Source organism: Aricia agestis, chromosome 21, assembly GCF_905147365.1.
Source record: "Aricia agestis chromosome 21, ilAriAges1.1, whole genome shotgun sequence".
In the NCBI taxonomy this organism is placed as follows: domain Eukaryota; kingdom Metazoa; phylum Arthropoda; class Insecta; order Lepidoptera; family Lycaenidae; genus Aricia; species Aricia agestis.
In genome coordinates, this window is record NC_056426.1 from 8881428 (window position 1) to 8906934 (window position 25507).

Genomic DNA, 25507 nt, shown 5'->3' on the forward strand with positions numbered 1-25507 from the left:
CTTTTGTACGTAGTACTTATTTAAAATAACATAATAAGTTATTTGTCTTTGTTAAGTTTATCCAATAACTAAAATTAAATAGTACTTAACTTAAAATATTTAAAACTATAATTAAACACAATTTTGCTGATTTTTGTAATTTTTTCCCCTAGATTTTACAATAAAAATATTTACACAGCAAAAAACTACAAAATCGATTTTTGTCTGTCACTTAGGAAAGCCACAAGACAGATCAACCTAGAATACGCTGTGTAAATAATTTTACTAGTAAGAGGGACATACATTTTATATATTTTTGGTAGTAATAGCATTTAAATATGTATCTATAATCTCAAGGTAACAAACAAAAAATACCAAAAATTAAAAAAAATCTATTGTATCTTAATCTTAAATATCTAGTTTAATTCTCATTTTCTCATACAAATAAGCTTGAAGCTTATTTTAGGCTACTTTTAAGCTTCAGTCAAAAATACTCTCGGTCTTTAAATAAAAACAGATCTAAATAAAGCTAAAATAGCTAGATTGGATACACAGACACAGATCAAGATAGATACCGCATGTCTATGTACTTCACGTGCCATATCGCGTTCCCAAACGACGAGCATCGAAAGTCTGTTCTTTAGTCTGCTATCGGAATCGGACGTCAATCGGAGTTTTAAAAATGCCTAATTACTTAAAAGTGCCTTATTGCGTTGTAGAAATTCAAATAGAAACGTTGGCCTAGATAATGGACACGTTTTTTTATCATCGGTACATCACAGTAGGTAGGAAAAAAAGTGGCACGCTCGTTTTCATACAAATGGAGCGACATGCGGTATCTATCTTGATCTATGTCTGTGATTGGATACTATAATAAAAGTACTTTTAATAAAAGTACAACTTTTTACAATAACAGCAAGACTTTTTATAATGAAAGTACATTTTTTATAAATGGTGATGATGATGATAACAGTTTCATAACACTGAACCAAAAATCGTCTATTTCGACCAAGAGTATATTTCCGAATTTATCATTTTCAACCATTATTACGGCAGTGACTCTAACTCTAAGATATTCCGGAGATATAACAGGCATACGTTGAGAAAAAATGAATTTTCGGGCTCATATTAATCAACAAGGAATAGCACAATAAAATCTTATTTATATTGCTGTCTTTGTCTTGCATATTGGGAAAGCCATTTGGCAGACAATGTCACTACATAATATGTAGCTGACATTGTCTGTCAAATATGGATAACCAATATACTATATTATATTAGTTATCCAAGTCTTCATCGTTTATCAAAATTTGTGTTTATAAAATAAACTAGTCGAATCCTCAATTTTTCCTCATTTTATTTATGTTATAAAGCCTGTAAAATCTCCGGAATAATACTAGGTACATCATTTTTTGCTCGAGCTTTTATGAAAAAAAAAGTTGTAAAAAGAAAATGATGCATGAAGAATTTACATTACTTGAACATGTTTTTTTTTTACATTAGAAAGAAATGCAAATAGTGAATAGTGCCTCTCTTTCCACAAAATCTTTTACTGAGATCAAAGTATGATCTTTTTTTCTTTGTCATAGAGTTAAAATTTCGTTGAACGGCGTGCACACTCTGGCATTATTTACTAATTATTTATGATCTAGCAGCTTCTAGTCTATATGACCATATCTCAGTGTTGTTATTCTTATTCTTCTTTTGCACCGCATATTAGGATTTATAACCTAATATCGTTCTCAAAAGCTTCGAGCAAAATCCGAATATACAACTGTATTTACCTACCAAGTATTTACACGATATATTTGGTCGGTATTGATACCAATAATATAAATACATACATCGTACAACAGCTTAACATGTAATACAAATACTGGATACCCGATATGTCCTCGTTTTGTTTACTGAAAAGAAAAAAAATATTAATGTTTTTCAACAAATAGATCTCGTCATGAACATTAGTAAACAATCTACATAGTAAAATTGTAGAAATACAATATTTTTTTATGCTCGATAATATATTTTATCGAAATAATCAAAATAAATTTTAAAAATCTATTTATAACGATAATCCGTCAAATTCTGTTGTCTATGGAAGGGTATTTACTTAAAGGCCATCTCATTGTCCGTTGTCGTCTATACATAGTTTAAAGGGCTGTACTTTTTGACGACAATAAGTAGACTGAAGACAATAGATCGTATAAGTTTAAACTTTTAGTAAAATCACAAATTAAATAATAATATTCCTTAAATTAATATTTATTATTTCCTTATTTCCTTCCTTTATTTCCTTCCTTTCCTTATTTCCTTAAATTAATAATTAAATACCTTCATCTTTGGTCGCACGGAGAGCGTCAATTTCTGCACCAAGTGAGTCGCGCCGTCTAAAAAGAAATAAATATAAATAAGAAACTGTAGGTATTGAAATTGGCGATAGCGATACTACACGTCGCGACGTATGACGTATCGCCCCAGCATCACGAGTTTCCCCATACAAAAGTGAAAAGAAAATTGCTCTTTCAGCGCTGCTATTTTCACAGCGAATTCTATGTAAGGGGTGTCCCTGGTATATAGGGTACCTCCCTAAAGTATTTGTATATAACTTTGTTTCGTTACACCCTCTACTTATAGAGTTTTAGTTAACGTTTTGATATAAGCCAATTAAAAGCGTCGCTGATTACATAAACTTTTAATTGAAACAACTCACCAGTGATGACACCCAGCGAGCCGATCCTCGTCCGCGGCTCCAGCAGCAGCAGGTAGATCGGCACCGCCGTCAGTATCATCAGACAGCCCACGCCGGTCTCCGCGGGCGACGCCAGCGCCGGCACCGCCACCACCAGGATCGTGCAGATTATGTATATAACTGTAATCAATCAATCAGGATTCAATGGTAAAGTGAAGCAATCAGTATTCATCAATGAAAAAATCAATCAATCAGTGTTCATCAATTGAGTGAGCAATCAATCAATCAAATAGTGTTAATCAATGAAGTGAGTAATCAATCAAACAGGTTTCAACAATGGAGTGAGCCATCAATCAATCAGTGTTCATCAATGAAGTAAGAATAATCAACCAAACAGTATTCAACATAGAAATGAGCAATCAATCAATCAGCCAGAAATTATGAATGAAGTAATCAATCAATCAGTCATCATCAATAAAGTTAGCAATCAAAGCAGATATTTTTTTAGGAATAAAAGTTATCGATCAATAGATCATTTTAGGGTATTTAGCATTTATGTTTTACTAACTCGGGAAGAACAGGTTGACTTTGATGGGCCTCTCCAGCTCAGGTTTGGTATACCGCAGCACCGGGATACACAGGACCGCCGCTCCTATGCTCAACTGGAAGAAAAGATAGAATTTTAAGGAGACTTATAACGCGACAATTAACTGTGTCTTTGATTCACACTGGATAAGATCTACCCATTCGACAAGTCCACCGGACTGCTAAACCCTTAAAGGCGTCGCTTGGTGAAATTTATGAGTATTACACCACACCCTATAAGGAAGGAATCTATACCCTAATTTTGAGCAGTGTAATAGGATTTAGGGAATAAGGTTCCCTGAATTATCCTGCAAGAAGCCACGCCTCCTTAACTACTGGGTCCTTAAAAAGTGTGGCGTAGTAAGGGCTTTAAGCATATTGTCTAAAGGCTCTGAGTGCTTAGTTAAAATAGCTAAGTTAGATGTCATAAATATGACATCTAACTTAGCTTTGACATAACGCATCGCAAGCACCATAACATGTGTAATGTATAATGCAGGCTTCTCACGGCACGTAATATCACAAGCCGCTCAAGCCGCGCCGAGCCGCGCCTTTGAAGTTACCGACTTCAATCGGATCGGACGAGTCTGCTCGCGCACCTTGGGCCACCAGCACGTGGCTTGAGCTGGCACGACGCGCCGTGAGAAGCCAGCATTATAACTAAGCACTCTGTTCTATCATTACTTACCCAAGTAGCGAAGCCCACGTAGTTGATGAGAGCATAGATATCGGACACGGTGAGGTAGAGCAGTGACAGCAACGCGACCGCCAGCACGGCGGCAGCGGGCGTCGCGCGCGCAGACACCATCGTCAGCATCTCCGGCATTTGACCTTGAGCGGCGCCAGCGAAGAATAACCTGCAAGCAGGGCCAGATTTATATTTTTTCTGAGTACCACTTCAATTTTGCCGCCCCTATGTACGAACTCTGTCGCCATCCTAGGAAGCTGCCGCCCCCCCCCGGAGGCCATAGGACGTTGCAACCATAGGCCATGGCCTAATACTGCCTAATGCCTATACATCGATCCAGAGCTTCCTGCAAGGATCAATAGCCAACACCTGGGATTATAATAATCTGCAATATGTAGTTAAATAGTCAAATCTGCAGGAGCCAAAACGGGAGGGTTTAGTTTTCTGCAAGGATTGGATAAAGACTAAAGCATTTCTTTCCATGTAATGTTGGATTGGAAATATAGGCATGAACAGGCTTAAAAGGTTGTAAATGAACCAATTTGTCTTCTGCCTCTATCAGGTTATTTATAGGCTTTGGTATTAGGTGCCAGTTAGCGCAGTTACTCTAAATAATATAAACTACTTTGTAGTGTTCAACGGAGATTTTATTAAGGAAGGTAAGTATCTTTTTTACCTGGAAGATGTAAGCAGAATCCCATTGACTGCGCCAAACGTAGACGCAGCGACGAACAGCGGTATACAAAGAGCAAACACCCCGAATAGACGCTCAGCGAACGTCACAGCGACAGCCGCTGATCCCAGCACCTGTAAAATAGGAATTATTGATTGATTGACTGACAACTTACTATTTATTGATTGTTAAATTGTGACTGGTCTGCATCATGCATGCATCAAATTAGTATGAAGAGCGTATATTCCTAAGGAGCGAATTACAAATTTTGATTTTTTTTTTGTTTACTGATGAACTTGCCATTGGTCAAGAGCATAAGGAGGCGTCAATGTATTATCCATTTATCAACACAATTATTAACATTCATAACTCGTTTATTGACTGATATCTGATTGATATCACAACAGCCTATAGCGTTGTGTAAAATAGCGAAGTTCTTCGACGTGTTGGTACTTTGCTGAACAATCTGTGCTAAGAACTCACATACAGTTTTACTTGATAGTTTTACTCCAAATCGAGCAAAAACCACCGTGTGGACTGCAAAACAGCTCTAAGGCACTCTACGAGCGCCGGCTCGATGTTTCTTTCGACGTCTCACAATGAATTTACTTGATTGATTGATATTTTTATTGATTGATTGATCACTGATACCTTAGCGGGCGACAGCGTGGTGTAGAACACGACGTACGAAGGTATACACGATGGTGACAGCGTAATGAGTACCTATCACATTAAATATTGATTGATTGATTAACAACTGATACCTCAGCGGGCGACAGCGTGGTGTAGAACGCGACGTTGGTGAACGTGTACACGACGGTGACGAGGGCGCACGAGATGGCGATCGCCCGGGGCAGGTTCCGCACAGGATCCTTTAGCTCTTCGATGATAAAGTTCAGGTAGTTCCTGCAAAGGGATAGTGGCATGCCAATGTACATACTACCAGAGAAGTTTATTCAAAGGGAAATGGCGTTATATCAAACCCAGGCGACAAATCACGGCTTATTATTGAATTGACGGCACCGTACCACGAAACCGTTTTGAGAGTCAAATAATCGTACGACAATGCTGCCTACTCTAACAAACGAGAGTTGACGTTGTTAGAGCAGGACGCGGCATTCTCATTCGATTGTTTGAGTCTCAAAACGTTTTCGTAGTAGGCCCGCTGACTCAATAACATATCACATAGCAACTTCCGTTGCTTTCCATGATGTTTAGTTAATAGTTATACGAGTAACTAGAGTCGAAGTATATATTGTGCGACTTTTGCGAGTAATCTATGAAAGACGATAATCGATTTTCAATGAGTAAGAAAATAATATATACCATCCGTTGTAAGCGAAGAGACCAGAGTAGAAAGAGAGAGCGATAGACGTGACGTCACTGGTCGTTCCCTCAAAGGTGAAGTGCTGGACTTGCCCTGAAAATGGAAAGAGGATATTTACTACAAAGGTAAAGTAAATACCGACAAGGCTTTAAATGAACGTGGGTGGGGCGCTGCTGGTGAAGGAGAACTGTCAAAAATGGCAGCGTTAGTTCCCTTTTTCGCCACGTTTATTTTAGAGCCTTGTCGAGCTCTAGGTACATAACTTAATAGAAGAAAGATAAGAATTAATTAGGCAGAGTCAAGAGTGTGGTAGTTATAATCCAGGCATTTTTAAGACAGTTAAAAAATATGAATCTTTTACGGTCCCCTCTCAAAGAGATTTAAATTTTAATGGTATGATAAATAAATGATTTAATTATATAATTAAATTACATTGATGATATGGATTTTTTTAAAATGATTTTGACATAAACTCCACATCTTTAAATTTTTAGTCATTAAGTAAATTAAAGTTAAATAATCATAAAATGTCTCTCAACGCGGCTCTTAACAACTAGCTAAAAGTTTAACAACGACGTTTAACAAATTAAGAGGCCTACACGCAATAAGCAGGTTCTCGTTGCATCAGCCAACAAAAAGTACAAATTATTTTCCGGATTCCGAACTCTGCACTTTGTTTATTGTCAATCACGTTGGAGACACGAAGATTAATTATTATGATTTATCTTTTGTGATAATCCATACTTCCATGCTAATATTATAAATGCGAAAGTGTGTTTGTCTGTCCTTCTGTCTGTCTGTTTGCATGGGCGCCGGCAGAAATAATTTCCAAGGGGTGCAGATTTTAGTTTTATTTCTTTTCTTTTTACTTTTTACGAACAACAGTGACTGTCTATTTACGCCAACAGAATACATTTAGTGCCGAAACATTATCTTTGTACGGCATGGTAAAATGATTTCCAATGGACGGCTTTTTATTTAAATAATTCCTGTTGATCGCGAGATTCCCAAGGGGTGCAAGTGCACCACCTGGCACCCCCCTGCCGGCCAGCGCCCATGTCTGTTTGTTACTTTTCGTCCGTCCGGCTGTTCACTTCCAAACCGCTGAACCGATTTTGTTGGGTATGGTCTATGGATATACTTTAAGTCCCGGGAAAGGACATAGGATCATTTTTAGCCCGGAAAAATGTACGGTTTCAGCGCGATAAACTAATTTTGGCGCGGTGTTACCGGCGTCATCTAGTATTGATGATATTTTATCAGCATAACATTGGTGATTAGTGATTAGTGGTTAAGGCTGGTATAAATAGTCAGTACTTAAGATGCGACCCAGTCTCAAGACGCGGTTCTGCTCTGTGATTAGTCCAAATTTTGACAGCCAACCAGTCACTGAGCCTGTAGGCCTACTAATTTTGAGACTCAAACAAACGAAAGTGAATGCTGCGTCCTGCCCTAACAACGACATTTCACGTTGGTTAGAGTAGGACGTGGCATTTTCGTTCGATAGTTTGAGTCTCAAAACAGTTTCGTGGTATGGCTCCAGAACTGTGTCTTGACTCTTGAGACCGAGATGCATCTTGAGTACTAACTATTTATTTATACGGGCCTAAGTTTGAGGTATGTCCGGACTAAATTCAAAACAACAAAATGGTAACAAAATTTTTTCTTCGCAACTCGGTCACGCGATATTCTAGACATCTAGAGTAATCTAATTTAATATTCTTCTGCATTCCGCGGTATGATGCAATCAGACGCCGGATTTAAGCGATCTTTTCATAAACGGCCGCCTCCGGCCTTGTCTTTTGGACATAGGCTATATAATTTCATGCTAAATCTTTAATATTGGACGTAGGTTGCTTGGGTAATATAGAATTTCATGCTTGAATTTGGATATACTAAAGTCCGTTGTAATTCACGTTTTTCAGAGACTTTTGTGACAACCCTAAGATATTACAAATTAAATGCAATACGATATATCGGAAAAGCCCCGTTTTCGTTGTGTAATTTTGTCCAATATCGCAAAAGAAATGAAAGAGACAGAAATTTACCGAATCTATACTAATATTATAAATGCGAAAGTATCTCTGTCTGTCTGTCTGTCTGTCTGTCTGTCTGTCTGTCTGTCTGTCTGTCTCGCTTTCACGCCAAAACTACTGAACCGATTGCAATGAAATTTTGTACACAGTTATTCTAGAGTCTGAGAAAGGACATAGGCTACATTTTGATGTGGGAAAATATCTTATTTCCATGAAAATATCGATGAAAATTACTTCGCATTGCGCGTGGCCAGCGCTCATCCCGGGGGTCCTGGGTTCGAGTCCCGCAGGCGGAACAAAAAGTTTTCAATGTTCCTGGGTCTTGGATGTGTATTAAAATAATATTTCAAAAATCTTAAATATATTTTATGTATAATATTAAAAAAAATCCAGAAATATATCGACGCGATGCAATGAACATTTTAGTTCTAATACGATTCAACAGATGGCGCTTATTTTTACTTCGTTGTAACATAGAACTAATCATACTTATTAGTTATTATGTTTTTGTTTATAGTTTTTAATACGTTAGAATATTGTGTTTAATAATATTATCACTTGCTATAATAATAATCAATCTATCTTATCTTATAGAACTCCTACTGCATTTCTAAGGAGTTCGAGTGTGTTGTGTTGGCCTATATTCCATCCAGAAAATATTTTTACATTTTAATTCTAATATATGAAAACAGATGGCGCTTTATTTTTTACTTCATTATTATAACAGAACTAATCATACCTACTTTATTATATATTATTGTTTTTATTCATAACTAGCTGTTGCCCGCGACTTCGTCCGCGTGGACTTTAGTTTATAGCGCGCGGTGTCAACAAAATTTGTGTCAAATTTAAAAACTTTTTAAAACCCTGGTAAGTGGTACCCCTCTTAGGGCCGCGTTACACCGGAATGGCAGCGCTGAAAGTGCTCGCCTCGCCGCTGCCATTCCGGTGTAGCGCGGCCCTTAATTAATCAAAATACCCAAAAACAGCTGTGCAGTGTGCACATAATCTGTACTAATATTATGAATGCGAAAGTATCTCTGTCTGTCTGTCTGTCTGTCAGTCTCGCTTTCACGCCAAACGCCAAAACTACCGAACCGATTGTAATGAAATTTTGTATACTGATAGTCTAAAGCCTGAGAAAGGACATAGGCTACTTTTTTACTGGAAAAAAGGGTTGTAAGGGTCGTAAATTTATTCAAAAAATTCATAATAGATGGCGCCGTGCGTCTTCTACATCGCGCTGACGCTTGCTCAAAAGTCTTTCTATAAGAGGTGGTATCATCTTACATTTAAGTCTCGATTTTTTTCGATTGTTATATCTATTCTACGGTATTAAATAACTCAGTACTTTATCTGTGCAGGCAGTGACGTAACCTTAAGACCAAATTTCACCAACGACTGTTAAAGTTAATGCTCGAATTAGTATCACGTTAGCTGTTTCGTTTTTCATATGAATGAAAGAGAAGACAGGATATTTTAACAAGCTGTTAACACTAACAGACGTTGGTGAAATTGGGGCTAAACCTATCAATGATAAATAGTTTATGGGTAAAGTTGTGTAATTGGGGGGCTAAATAAGCTTTAAAATTTGGCATAATATATAAAGTTTAACATACAAAAATGAAGTACTTATTGTTTGCACACTGCACAGCTGTATTGATTTAAGGGGTACCAGGGTTTTTTTATAAAAGCTTTTGACACCAATTTTGTTGACATCGCGCGCTATAAACTGAAGTCCACGCGGACGAAGTCGCGGGCAACAGCTAGTACACAATATGTGAGAAGCACAAGGATATATTATGTTTCACCCAATTTCAAACAAAAATATTCAAGTCTTTCAAGTGTTGTATTTTGTCAGCTGTTTTTAGGTTTATATACCGAAAGGGTAAAAACGGGACCCTATTACTATTTAGTATTTACTAAGCCCATTTTTTCCCAATAATAGCACGGATAACGGAATTCTTGGTGCGCGTGTCCATCTCGCATTTGTCCGATTTTTATTTAAACTATTTTTTATGTGACGTTTCCAACATGCCCTGACGTCATCGTGCCGTGACAACCCTAGTAGACCAAGTAATTGAATCTCGTACATTGATGAACGCACAATACGGATGTCTCCAGCAGGGATGAGGCAATTTGCTGAGCTATTCACTACAAATTAAGTTTTTAACCGACTTCCAAAAAGGAAGTTAGGTGTTTATCAGGATGTCATTATACTCGTTGTGGTATACGTGCTTTATGTACTTGGACATGAGAACTTTTGGTCCCTGTAGCCGGATAAAATTATATAATAATATATTTTGCCGTCTTCTATGAGATAAGTAAATAAGTAACATCTATGAAATTACTAACTAATCTAAACATAATTCGGAAAATTATAAGAAAAGTATCAATTTAATTTGTTGATATTGATTGATTGATACCCTTATAATAATTGATTGATTAAACGCTGTCATGTGGCGACGAAAATGAGTTTTACATAAAAATTATTTAAGCGTAGGTATTTATGTAACGTTAAATATAAATGGCGTATTAAATTAAAATATCTATTGACAATAAAATTATTATAAATTAATAAATAGGAGTAAAAACTTCAAACATAATGAAAATTGGCAGTTTCTTTCCAATTAAAAAAAATATTTAAAAAATGGCATAAGTTCTTTTTCAGGAAACACGGGACCTATCTGTTTTGCCAATAACAATGAGGTTCAACATGATAATAGAGTTTATCGTGTTGACCTCTCACGGTCGCGGTCAGATGATTGTTGGGGGCTCGTTTTGTTCCCACATGAGATGCACAATACTGTCTTCCTTTTCTAATTGACGTAATTTGAAAACATACTTGCCAATTTGACGACTAAGTACCTGGAAGACTCGGAGTTGAAAGAAAGAAAAAAAATCCTTCGTACTGGATTTCTTGGAAATTATACTCGCAGTGCAGACTGCAGTCTTTACTAAGAAACTGATTATTATTGTAAGTAAATGAATACAATTGCCTCATTTGAAATAAAGGTTTAAGGGCGCGTACTACTTGGCACTAGCGCCATGGGTGGCGCTAGTGCCAATAAATATTTTTTATATTTGGGCATGGGTGCCCAAATATAAAAAATATTTAAATATATCCATAACTATATTCAAAATGAAATAAGGTGTCCCCAGTGGTCATTGACCTTTTTAGGCTAGGATTCATATGAAAGATTCTCAGAAAAAAACTGTTATAAAGACACAGGCTATCAAAAACCTCTGTAACGGAAAACCTATATGGGCAAATTCGTGACCTTGAAGGGCATTTCTCATAGAAATATATAAGTTTTTGTTTCTATCCAATGCAGCTAGTGCTGGCACCATCAGCTACCTACTGCATAATTTTAAACCAGCGCTAGTGTGGTTTTTTCTTTTCTTTATCAACTTTTAGATCCCAAGGTCAGATTGTTGACCGCCGTGGGACAATCATTGCATCAGTTCGCAGTAATTGGACAAGGAAATGGAATTTCCGAGTTATGAATTGTTAAAATGCTGGCACATTTTACATTCATTATCCTGATGACGTACTTACCTAACTGTTATGTCACAAAATCGATGCTATCCACTCCATGATAAATAATTTAATATACCTAAGTAAAGGATTTTTTGAAATGTTTTCGAGTGTAGGAATTCCTTTGGGGTTTGTACTACATAATAATAGTTCCATATAGAGAGTTCATTATGAAAGTACCAGCACTGAAAAAAAACATTTTTTTCACTTTGTATGGGCAAGCGCCCCAGCGTCAAGAGTTCCCCTTATACAAAAGTGAAAAAAAAATCTTGAAGAAGTTGGTCTTTCAACGCTGCTACTTTTATAGTAAACTGTCTAAGGCCTAAAGTATTATCATTTAATTTTGTTACACCCTGTATATTCGGTTGTGGATTTTTTCTCTTGTTTTTGCAATCTATATATATTGTATTAAAAAAATTATTTCCAATTGTGTTAGTAACGCTATAACTCGATAACGGCTGAATTCATTCTGCTAATTTTAGTCTTAAAATAATCCTTGAAGGCCAGGGAAGGTTTTTAAGTGACACAAAGTTCACCGGGACAGCTAGTGTATAATAATAATCAGTTTCTTGGTAACGCCTGCCACCTGCGAGTATAATTTCCAAGAAATTTAGTGGTTTTGGAGAAAAAGAACGACGTAGCTTAGTTTAAACTTCGATTCTCCCAGGTACTTAGTCCTAAAATTTAAACGCATTAAAAATATATATGGCACATTAATTACCTCTGCACAGCTGGTAGACTCCGGCGATGATGATGATGAAGAGCGCGACGAGCTTCGCGTACGTGAACCAGTCCTGCACCCGCGTCGCCGCGCGGACCGACCAGCAGTTCACGAAGGTCAGCAGCACTGGAGGATGAAGATAGAGAGGTCAAGGTAGAGACAGAATGTGGTAGACTTGTTCAGGGTAGAGACAGAATGAGGTAGTCTTGTTCGTGGTAGAGACTAGATACAGATCGCATTGGTAATCAGTTAATCACACCTCATCGAAATTCTTAGAATGATGATCTCCAATAAAAATACGATATCGCCTATAAGTAAGCCATATACACGCTACGGTCTACCGGAGAGGTTCATCTGTGCACTTATGGCAGCCATTAGACTAGAAACATCTATACTTACTTTATAGTCTATACTGTACTCGGCGAAACATGGCTGTAGCGGTCATTGACCCCCTTTTAAAAACTTGTTATTTTCTATATAAACCGCGATTGACAATGAAGTGTCATATTATGTTGTCAATCGTGGCTTTGTATAGAAAATGACAAGTTTTTGAGAGGGTACAGTATATCACTTCATTGCCAAACGCACTTTATAACGCGATGAAATCTGACAAGTTTTTTGACAGGAGGTCAATGACCGCTACCGCCATCCAGTTAACGCCGGTGTATAGGTCAGAGACTTTACTGTCAAATGTAAAAAACTTACGTATACAGCACGCAGCCAGCAGCCTCGTAGCGTCCTCTGGCGGGTCGCACTCCGGGAAGATGGGCTTCAGCACGTACGTCGAGAAAGTCAGCGCCACTATCGCCTGGGGACGAAGTTTGACAGGTAAAAAAAAAGGTTTTTAAAATCGAACGTAAACTTAAAAACCCCGCGTTCCATATGATGTTAAAAACGATCAAAGCATTGAGCGTTTTGATCGTTTTTAACATCAAATGGAAGTAATGGAACGCGGGGCTAGTAATCGTCGAACGCACAAAAAAGTGCTGCCGCACCACATGGCACCACTGCCGCACATAAAACCTCTTCCTTTTTGGAAGACGTTAAAAAAGTCTGAAGAGTGAGCAGACAAACAGTTGAATTTTAGGCGAAGCAAAGGCGAATTCTGAAAAAAGCGAGTGTAAACTGTGAACGGTAAACTTTAGGATGTGTTGTATTTTATGAGAAAATTAATGACGTTGTGAGTTAGGTTATTAATTATTATGTAAGTATCTCTTTGAAACATAGAAGTCAAATGCTCTTTCAGCCAGTGCCGGTTTTAGCACTACCTGCGCCCTGGGCGAGATTTCTTCGGCACCCAGGGTTCTTCAGTAGAGGTAAAAAACCGGCCAAGAGCGTGTTGGGCCACGCCGCACGCGCAATATAGGGTTCCGTACAGAGCTGTAGCTAGAGTCAGATTTGAGGTAGGGCAGCATTGATTACAGGTAGGGCGAAAGTAAAAAAAAACATAATGATTTTCTCGGATTTTGGTATTTTTAAGGTAGGGCATTATGATTTTAAGGTAGGGCATTGCCCCACAATGCCCCCCCCCCTAGCTACGGCCGTGGTTCCGTAGTACCGCTAATTTTTGATACATTTTATAACGTGTTTTATACTACTAACAACGTCATATCAGTCGTTCAAAGGATTTGAACGAAAAAATCCTTTATACTAATATCGCCGAACAAATTTTTTTTCTTGCTCGACTATTAGATACCTACTCAATAACTTATAAAGTCTTCTTAGCCGTGATAGTTTTCCTTTTAAATTCAGCATATTTCCTACTCTCGTGAATTTTTCACATTTCCAGAAGCAACCGTTTAGCTGGTAGCAGGGGGGACACTGCACTCTAATGATTTTTTCCACTTTAAAACTTAATATTTCACAAACGGATCCCTAAATCGGAAAATGATCTATGAATACTCATAATATTTTTAAAAACCTATCCAACGACACCCTATATGGTGGGATGGGCGCGAAAATATTATATTTTTAAGATTGTATATACCATTTTGTCGGCACCATTACTTATGTGCATTCATGCCGAATTACAGCGTCGTAGGTCCTATAGTCTCTGATAAAAACTGCGGACAGACAGACAGACGGACGGACAGACCGAAACTATAAGGGTTCCTTGTTGGCTACGGAACATATTTTTCATAAGATTTCACAATACTACATTAATGTATTAATAATTATAACAGTTTCATTTAAATAACAAATCTATAAACCATCATATTTTATTATTTAAGTAATGTAGCATTTAAAATGACATCACTTACATTTTTACGTAAAACAACCATAAAAACAACATAAAAATATTGAAATACATAGCGTTTAAGCGTTTAATAATTCTACACAAATTATTATATCCAGTTCAGTTCAATCCAGTACGTTTGCATTAATATTATTACAGCAGCAACCCAGAGCTGGATTTCATCACTGGATTGGAATAGTGTAAATCTGCTATAAAAACATTTCCAATAAAATAAATCGTGAATTTCCTAAGGACAGTCTAATAAAGATCAATTTGTATCTGATCTGTTTCCGATATTGTTATTGCACATGTTGCTTCTCCTAAACGACCGTTTACTGCTAATATAGTTTGATCGAGAAACAGTGGCGTAGCCAGCTTCAGGGGCGCCGTTTTACCCCAAAAATCCCACCCCAACCAAATAAAAAAAGTTCAGCATAATATTATATTATCGTATATTTTATGAGCAGCTTATTGTAAACTAGTTGACACCCGCAACTTGGTTGTGCAACAATTTGTTTATTGCACGGAAAACGTACATTTTTCCGACATAAATTATCCTATGTCCTTTCCTGGGACTCAAAATATCTCCATACCCAGAAAAAATGGTTCAGTGGCTTAGATATGAAGGGGTAACAGACAGACAGATACACTTTCGCAATTATAATATTAGTATGGAATATAGTAAAGTAAATAAAATGGAGTATTCAGTGTGCATGATAATCATATTTTAATCACCTAATATGTAGTATACTAGTAGGCCTATGGGCAATAGGCTTAGCCAAGTCGGGGGTAACCGCCATGAAGACAATGACCTTATGCGGCTGACGCCTGACCCACATTAATATCGATTCTTACATAATGATCCGCTCGATAAATATTTGTATACCCTTTGTTATAATCATGAAGCTATTATAGTTCTATAATAGCTTCATGGTTATAATAGCTTCCTTTTTGGAAGCATTTACTGATCATATATTTGAATATCGTATGCGATAGATCTAATGGTCATTTTCGGAGACACTCCGAAGTGAATTATCATCAAAAGCCATTTTTAAATTATTAATGATTGAACCAGGCGATTAATAGCCATAATCCGACGAAATGACTTCCCTATGTCTATGTTTTTAATAACATAGAAGTCAATAGGACTAATACTTAATAAAAAAAGTACCGTGACGTGATGGGTACCAAGCAAAATTGCCTTACGTGGAAATTCCTTGGTGAAATTTGTCTCTGGCGAGGGTATCCCCTGACCGAGGATATTCTATGATAGGAATGCCTATGATTTTTATAGTATATCGAGTGCTGGTCCAGCGTTGAAACACAGTGTTGTTAATAAGCAGACCCGCGTAGGGTTGTCCACCCAAACTTGCCTAAATTGGATTAGATGATAGGATTAATAGCTTTAAAGCTGATCGCACATTATTTATCCGCATATTTTGTCCGCATGTCCGCGCCGTACGCGTCGTATCCCAGAATTCGTTGTGTTACGGTACATGGTATACGGACACGTGGTGCGCAAGTACATACTCGAACCTTCTAAAAAGGTCCAATGTTTGTTTACGTGCTTACCCTTTATTTGTTAGCGTATTTGAATTTAGACCTTATGACTGAGTCCATAAGGTCTAAATTAAATTCAACTTACTGCACTTATCGCAAGGACGGCAGTTTTATTGTGGTACATGCCCGAGCTTCCTAGAAATTTCCCACGGTTGTTTACTTGTTTACGTGAATCGGGAAATTTCTGGAATTCGTCTCGCCATATAAAAAGAGCCGCAGGCAGGTCCGGCAAGTCAGTTTAATCTAAGCGATCTTCGAGGCGACATCAAGTGATCAATAGTGAGTGAACCAGTGAAACCTGCGACTTGGCTACGACCTAGGACAGTGATAGTGCTTAGTGATTGGACCTAGTGATTTGTGTTTGGACTTAGTGCTAAGTGTTGTGACCTAGTGTTTAGTGCAGTGTTAATAAAGTCTTCAAGAGAGTCACCAGGTCTTTCTCTCCAAATCCTCGAACCCTAGCACGTAACAGTTGTATGAAATGATATCACGAAATGCGGTGTGTACGGTGCGAACACATTCATCCGCACCGTACGCGCTGCATTTCGGGACGTCATTTTATACAACGAATTGGACAAATGTGACAAATTGTGGACAAAATAAGTGCTATCAGTTATTACCATAATAGGGCTGCCGCGAATCGCGATCAATTTCAGACAATCGGATCAGATGTCGTAACAAGGTCGAAGCCGTAGTTTTTGCAACTAGAAAGTAGCAAGGTCAGCCGGCAAGGATAGATTCGCAATCTAGTTCAGGTATTTGAACGTTGGAAGTTGAGAATGCCCAAGATATGACCAGAGGCGTATGCTTGGGGGCACAACCACTGGGACCCTTGGGCCTTGACCGTTGCTTTGTTGTGAAAATAAGAAGTTGACCAAGTTTGGCATAACATAACATGTCCAGTATTTATGAGCAAAGGTACAAGTTCAAGCCTATTGGCACTGACCTCTGCTAATGTTTGAAAATTATAAGTCAGTCAAGTTAAACACAATTTGCCACAAGATAGCCCATGGTACAAGCTGTGGTGATTTTTGGCCCTGACCTCTGCTTAAGTTTGAAAAATTAGAAGTTGGTCAAGTTTTACACAAGATGGCCACATATCCAGAGGCGTAGATACGCGAAGAGGTACAGATTATGGGGATTTTTCGTCCAGACCTCCACTTAGCTGTAAAAATTAGAAGCTAGTCACGTTAAGTACGATATAGCCACACAGCCAGAGGCGTAGCTACATTTGGGGGTACAGGCCGTAGAGTTTTTGCCCCTGAACCCTTAAACTCATATAAATCTTACCTGTGAGCACGGCCGCACGATCATACACTCAATCCACAGCCGGATGAACGCGGCGAAGGGGCCAAACGTCTGCATGATGTACGCGTAGTCCGCACCGCTCTGTCGGATCATGGTGCCCAACTCCGCGTAGCAGTACGCTCCCACCTGAAACAACGTTTATCTGACATAATGGTAAAAAAAAAATTGTAGAGATTATTGCAGGAGAGAAAGGGAAAGGCAGCGTTGAGATTATAATTAATCTACTTTTATCTATACTTACCTCTTTATTCATAATCATTAGAAAATTTAAAAGTATACCTCATTATTATGAGATATACTTATTGATTATTAATTATTATTATTTATAACAGTACAGACTTATTTTGCAATCACTTGTTTGACAGAGGCGAGGTCAATGACCTCAGCGCCCTCTCAACTCTATTCATACTATAGCTCAGTCTCTGAACACGTAGAAAATAGAAATGCTAAAAATTCAGCTATTAACCCCATCGTTACTTGTCTTTTTCGCCAGCAATAAAAAAAAATATCTAGGCTCGCTAAGACTCGATAACGGCGGAACCGACTTGCCTCAAGCTGTTGGCAACATCTTACCTACTCGCTGTTAGCAAGTAGCTAAGTTATATCTTATTTGTCTAAAATTGTATAGTAAAATTAATATATTCTGTTTACATAATATTGTATTGTGAATGTTTTGATAAACTATCTTACATGTGGCGTCTGATAACTCTGGTCAACTGTCAACATACACTAATTTCGAACTAATTAAATATTAATATGTGAGTTTAACTAATAACTTGCATCATCTATTTGCCTCTAGGCGTATAATGAAAAAGTGAAAAAGCCATCTCATTCGGTGTCTCTCTTTACAAGATGTAATAAATCAAAATGATAATCCTTTAGGGTCTGTACGTGTTCCTTGTAGAGAGTTCACTGTGAAAGTAGCAGCGCTGACTGACCATATATTTTTTTTCACTTTTGTATGAGCAAGAGCCCGAGCGTCACGAGTTTCCCCAACAAAAGTGGAAAAAAAAATTAGTCTTTCAGCGCTGCTACTTTTACAGTGAACTCTCTACAAGGAACACGTACAGACTCTAAAGTATTATCACTTAGTTTTGTTACACCCTGTAGCACAGAATACATATTAGTTTAACAACCTGTAGATAGAATCTGAAGTTTACGATACGATCTATAGTAAGTCGGTGATCCACTGTGTTATGTAAGTAATATTATCTAGTATAATCATATTATAATATTATATTATGGTAAACCGCAAAGTACTTACTCTTTATTAAGTTACACTCTTTTATAACGCATCTCACGTCTCCATCGTTTTTATTCGTTTTATGATCTATCTTTTATTATTATTTCACTATGTGACGGCCACAACTCTGTTACGACTTACGCCAAAACTCGTTAAATCGCGTGACAACCGTAATTTTTTCCGGGACAAAAGTAACCCTATGTCCTTTCCCGGGACTCATTAAAGCAGGGATTCCCAAACTTATTTTGTCTACTAAGTACTACCCACTTAGAGAACAAATTATGTTGTAGCGCCACCCATAGTTTCAATTTAAAATGCATTCATATGTAATTAAGTTTCAATTAATCACCCCACCCAAGCCTCTACATAACGCCCCCATTTTTTTCTGGGTCCCATACTGCCCCCCTTTAGACCTTCAGCGCCCACAAGGGGGTGTTATCGCCCACTTTGGGAAAGGCTGCATTAAAGTATCTCAGCCTGAGAATCTCAGGCAAATAAATGATTATGATTATAATTATGATTATGAATTTGATTATGATAATGATCTCCATACCACAGCATATTCGGTTCAGCGGTTTGGGCGTGAAGAGGAAACAGACAGACAGACAGACAGACAGACTTAAAAAAAATTTACAGGACAAATTATAAAGCCAAAAGAATTGAGTTTTAATTTTTGTTAGTCCCGCTAAAACATGAGAACGGCTGAAGTTTGAACCGATCTGGCTGATTTTATTCTTGAAATATGCGTGGAAGTCGAGAAGGTTGACTTTACGAGGAAAGTGATATGAATAATTAAGCTCACCGGCTTATCTTGTGCATTATAAAATTGTGATTCTGTTTATATTGTAGAAAGATCCTCCGTTGCTCATAAGCTATGTCCACACTGTGCACTTTCATCTTCAATTTTCGTCATCAACTTTCACATTGGCGCATTAAATAATTGAATGCGTCAAGGAACGAAATGCCAATAAGTCATTTTTGAAGTTTTGGATACGGTCAGAGGGCATGCTTCGCGGGCATGCCTCACGTTCGCTGTTGACTGCGCTATAACGCATGCCCTTCACGAACAGAAAAAGGCACAGTGTGGACAAAGCTATAGGGTACTATGCCCACTTTGCAGTGCGGGTTTTAGCACTAGTCAGCGACCTGGGAAAGATTTCATCGGCGCCCAAGGTAGGTAGTGGTAATAAAATTGGTGCCCCTTTTTTGCCGGCTTTGCTCTTTAACACCGCTACTGCCACTTTGATAAAAAACATTTTCATAAATATTGCAATGTCGTTTAGTTTGTTTACATCGATAATTAGTACAATGCTTGATGCTTCCCTTATTCCCGCGACTTTTAACAATTTCCCTATGGATCTTGTTATTTGTTACTTAGCATTTGTCCCCAGTCCCTAGAGAAAGTTATTAATTTGCTTATTTTACAATATTTTCCCAGAAATCTCCTCTGTTTTAAGTAGGGTAATTTTAAGTATATTTTGATACGAGATGACATCCGCAACTCAGTTGCGCCAAAATTAATTTACCGTAGGTACATCTTCCGGGATAAAACGTTGTTAGTGGCGGCCGAAAAGGAAGATCTTCCGACCGAGCGAGATAGCATGCTCGGTCAGGCCGAAGCCCACTGACGTCATTTCAGACGTTGTATATATCTTGCCGTTCTCCGAAACTACGATAGCGCGATGCAGGAATGTTAGGCGGATTGTGGGTACCGCCACAAAACGTATCCTAATGTCCTATCTCGGGAGTCGGGACTCAAAGTATCCCCATACCAAATTTGAATTGACACAACTCAACCAAATGACGTAGGCCTGCCATCTAGATGCCTCTGATTAAATTTCTTTGATGAAACTTACCATACTAAAAATCCCCGAAGCTATCCACACCAACAGACTCGCGTTCACGGACCCCGTGTACTTGAGGACGCCCGTGGGACTAACGAAGATCCCACTACCTATGATGGATCCCACGATAACTGTGCATCCGTTGAGCAGAGACATTTTCGCCTCCAGAGCCCCGCCATCTTTGTTTTCCGGCTGTTCGGGGTCGGATTTTAGCGTGTCTGTGTCTTCGGGCTTCGACCTGAAAAAAAAAAGAAAATTTGAATATGAAACAGGCTGTCGAAAGCTTCCGTTTCGACAGCGTAGAATGTAGATCATGTGAACACGCAGGGACATGAAATACATAAAGCCGCGTTATTATCGGTCGATAATATCGCATGCGTTATTGCCATATCTCTTTACAGCGGGGCTAAAATGGTAACTTTTAGCAATTCCTCTCAATCAATTCAGCGACGATATTACGAGCAATATCGTCGGTGATTCATCTAATTTTGTAAAATAACGTCCTACGTCAATGGCAATTCAATTCATTAGCAGATTCATAATTGAAACTGTATTGCCATTCTTGAATTGTTTTTATGTTTTTCAATCATTGCTGTATTGAAAAACATAAAAACGAACATGACCGGTTTTTTTTCTACATTTATTATGAATGATCTACGAAATATTTGATATATTTGTTATATTTTATGTATTAAACTGTACATTTATTGTATATTTGTTCATTAAAATCATTTTATAACTAAAAACAAAATGTTGTTTAATAATTTCACCATAATCTTCAAATATCGTTATATTTTCGTAACGTTACTGCCGCAAGGGCATCTATGCCCATATAACAATATGAAAATTTAACCGATACTTGAAATTATTAATTATATGGAAACATAATATGGTGATTTTGATTTAAAGAGAAGTATCCTAAGCATATGCGACCAAAAAGTAAGATTTTGCACTAAGGTATGCTATGGTTCCGAAGATACTAAGAGAACTCCGGATTCCTTATAGATAAAAGTTTGGGGGTTCCAGCGTTGTTTTACGAAGAAAGCATATTATTATGCTACTATGTAAATTACACTCATCATCATCATCATCATCATCACTATCATCACACCACAGACCAATTATACATAAGACTCTTGAATCCCATAAAAAACAGCGTGTCTGCATTTTTTAGTTCTCATCTGAACGATAGATGGCGTTGAGTGTATCAAATTAGCCTAACAAATAAAAAATACAATAAATAAATGCACCATCTAGTAGACTATTTTTAAAACACGTTCACAAACTGCAAAATTCTCCCAAAGATGTCGCTGATTAATTTTAATCAGAAATAACATTTATTAAAGCTTTCTTAACTCTTTAAGTTTTTGGCTCTTTTAAAATATCTATATTTTTTTATAAATATAGATACTAAAAAAATTGATTTTTTTTATTCCGTCGCCGGGATTCGAACCCGCGACTCCCGGCTTGAGCTACAAATGCGCTCATCCATCTGTTTTTCTGACATTATGTATTTCTATTGCCGCTATAATACTAAATACTAAAAACAAAATAAATTAAATATTTAAGGCGGGCTATATGTAGCTTCACTCTGCATCCTCTATCAGTTGTATCATGGGGAGTGCTCTGAGGAATTGTTCGGAATCATACCTCCTGCAACTTTTCGCCATCGCCCCACGCGAAATATATACTTACCATCCTCATCACCTTGATGAGTGGCAGTCTTCCACCGTGCATTTTTCGCGTTACTTTCTGCCGCGCACTGTAAAACTCTGGAACGAACTGTCACCAGCAGTATTTCCGGACCTATACGACCTGCAAACCTTCAAGAAGAGAGTGTATTCCCTCTTAAAAGGCCGGCAACGCACCTGCAGCTCTTCTGATGTTGCAAGTGTCCATGGGCGACGGTAGTTGCTTTCCATCAGGTGACTCACGACTCACAAAATTACGCTCGTTTGGCCTCACCCTTAGGGTTCTTTGTTGACTACGGAACCCTAAAATATGCGTCATGTCGATTTTTTTTATGAAATAAGGGGGCAAACGAGCAAACGGGTCACGGCTCACGGTTCACTGAATAATTAAATTAATCAACAATCTTGCGCGTAAATAAATAGTACGAGCACACCCGCGTGCACTGTGCAGTATTCGCTGTAAATAAGAACAAGTATGACATGTCCGTGTTCGCATGGAATGGCGCGTAATTTCAAACGCGGTACAAGACGGTAAGTATATATGTCCGCATCTGGCACAGTAAAATTTAATACAGACAGACAGACGGCCTGACAGACCGAAACTATAAGGGTTTCTTGTTGACTACGGAACCCTAAAAAGTAGGTAAGCACAAATCTTGCGAAAAAACTTTGGTGCTCGAAGTTGGGCTTTGAGTGAGATTTCGTGCGTTTACTGCGACGTGGAAGGTGTCGCGTCGAACTGGCATCGTTGCATACCAAAAATGACCGTTAAAAATATCAGTATTAATAACGTTATTTTTATACCTATAGGTATCTAAAAATGTTACCCACAGACTTGTATGAATATCGAATGTTACCCACAGACTTGTATGAATGAAAATCGAACTGGCAACGTCGCATACCAGAAAATAACGATATTTTTACCGGTAATAATAACGGCATTTTTAAACTATATTTAAATGTTATGTTACCTACTAGATATCGTTAAAAATATCGTTAAGCTTCCCTTATAAAAATAACGGTATGTAACGGTAATTTTTCTAGTAATCGATAACGTTATGAAGCCATGCTATATGCTGGCAAAATTTTTTACTTTAGTCATGTTTGTATACAAACTTCAAAGTTTTGAAACCGACTTTGTAATTTTAAATTTCTTTAGACAATTTCTATAATGTAATTACGACATAAGAATAGTTCTAAGATCAAAGATGACATTTATAGTAACATTTAATGATTTTGCTATTTGACAGAAAAGCAATTCGGATTTATTGGACCATTTTACGACTTTTCATAGAAAAATGTCATAAAAATAAATTGCTTAGTACGAATCATTAAATTAATTGCACGTTAAGAGAAGTTTAAAAATGAATCGTAAATTATTCATTGTATGCTTCAACTAAGCGACCACTGCTACGATAATAACGCCGCAATGGAAGTAGGAACAGATATCGCAATAACGCATGCGATATTATCGACCGATGTAACAACGGGTCTGTGTGGGGGAGGCTTTAAGCAGAGGTTGAAAGTTTATTCAAGACGAAAAAATATTCTTGTATACCGGAAAAAATAATTGAAAGGACCAGGCGGCGGTAGCAATAATCGGTACCCTGTCAAAAAACTTGTCATATTTCATCGTTTAGACAGAATACAGTGAGAGTATTTCTCTCATCGTTTCTGGGCTAGAAGGATCAATGACCGCTGGTGCCATCTTATTTCATTTTGGCTATAGTTTAGGCTGCTGTTAGGAAAAATAAACTCGCTTGATTAGATTAACAGACATAGAGTGTTGAGGGAAAAAGTGGGCTTAATGATGGCCTCTTCAGCCACATATTAACTCAGTTGCTGTCTTTATTAATATCGAACAGCAGGAGACATTCATAATACTATGATGATAATATTATTATGACCCAATAACACTCGTCCGCTATCAGTTGACCCCTGGCCCCTTGGAAGTAGTTGACGATTGCGTGTCACGATGTTTTGGTCAGATGTAGTGGTTAAGTGATATGACATTTATTTACGGTAACTTCTAGAGAAGGTGCTGAACGTATACACCAAATCATCTATAAGAATCGGCCAAGTGCGATTCGGACTCGCTCACGTAGGGTTCCGTACCATTATAGAACAAAATTAGGTCAAAAATTGTGTTTTTTGTATGGGAGCCCCCTTAATTTTATATTTTATTTTAATATTATTATTAAATATTAAAGTACACATATAACTAAGGACTTTGAGAAAAATTCAAGTGTGTTGCTATTATTGATATAGAGCAAAAAGGCCAAAAAAAATCACGTTTGTTGTATCCTTAAATATTAATTTTATTTTGTTTTTAGTATTTGTTGTTATAGCGGCAACAGATATACATAATCTGTGAAAATTTCAACTCTCTAGCTATTACCGTTCTCGAGTTACATCCTGGATACAGACAGACAGACGGACAGACATCGAAGTAATAGGGTCCCGTTTTTACCCTATGGGTACGGAACCCTAAAAACACACAGACAGACGGACACACTTTCGCATTTATAAAATTTGTATAGATAAAACTCCTTGCTCACCAACGGCAAAACATATTACTTATTAAGCCTTCTATCACGACGGTTTTTCTGGTAAACTTGATTATAATATTACCCCGATCGTGGGAATCGCATAGAGATTTTCAATAAATAATTAATAATTATTATTGTTATGCAGCAGCCGGGTGCCGCTTGGGAATTGATGGATTAAGTAATAATAGTCTATTTATGATAATAATTATATTCCTATAATATTCAAAAACCTTTCTAAAACGATCAACAATAAGTTGCAAGCAAAATAGTTCCCCCAGATGGAATTCGACCAAAGCTTTTTAAAATCAACACCGATTTGCATATTGTAAAGCAGCGATGCAAATACCCGTCCTTGTGGCACCCTCTTTTATTTCTTTCAATCCTTTTGACGTCCACTACAAAGCGTCTGGGAACTTAATCCTCTATAGGATATAAAGAGTAGGACAGACTGATAGAGACTACTAACGCATTAAAGTTTATAACTGTAGGTATACCAGGATCTGATGGCAAAAAGTGAGAAAAGAAATTGACTCTAACAATACCGGGGTAATTGGAATCAAATATTTTGATCCTTTTTTTCCTCATAGCTGTGTCATGTGTGAAACATGCAAATATAAAAAAATATTCAATGATCAAGGATATTTTTTTAAAATCTGCCATCCGCCATGATCCTGGTAGACCTATACAATTTGTAACAATATTTTTTTCATAAAGTTAATATATTACCTAGCGGAATAGAGCAACAATCTCGAGCTGTCAAACGAAACCGAAATTGGCTTCATCTGTGTATAAAAATATGTGTACATGTACACTTACACAAGCATGATTGAACATGATTTC

The 25507-nt window shown here is 37.5% G+C and overlaps 1 protein-coding gene across 1 annotated transcript in view; it reads right to left on the bottom strand.

Annotated features, from left to right (window-relative positions):
- Window positions 1-797: 797 nt before the first annotated feature.
- The window catches only part of LOC121737652 (large neutral amino acids transporter small subunit 1), a 30240-nt gene continuing 5530 nt past the window's right edge, over window positions 798-25507 (bottom strand). The window contains exons 2-13 of the mRNA XM_042129314.1: window positions 20440-20665; window positions 17323-17466; window positions 12942-13044; window positions 12237-12362; window positions 5941-6034; window positions 5379-5520; window positions 4618-4748; window positions 3942-4110; window positions 3237-3330; window positions 2690-2848; window positions 2311-2366; window positions 798-1886 (exon numbers count right to left, since the gene is read on the bottom strand). Of these exons, the coding sequence (XP_041985248.1) occupies window positions 1884-1886; window positions 2311-2366; window positions 2690-2848; window positions 3237-3330; window positions 3942-4110; window positions 4618-4748; window positions 5379-5520; window positions 5941-6034; window positions 12237-12362; window positions 12942-13044; window positions 17323-17466; window positions 20440-20665 (1447 nt within the window). The 3' untranslated portion in view covers window positions 798-1883. The remainder of the gene's footprint in view (window positions 1887-2310; window positions 2367-2689; window positions 2849-3236; window positions 3331-3941; window positions 4111-4617; window positions 4749-5378; window positions 5521-5940; window positions 6035-12236; window positions 12363-12941; window positions 13045-17322; window positions 17467-20439; window positions 20666-25507) is intronic.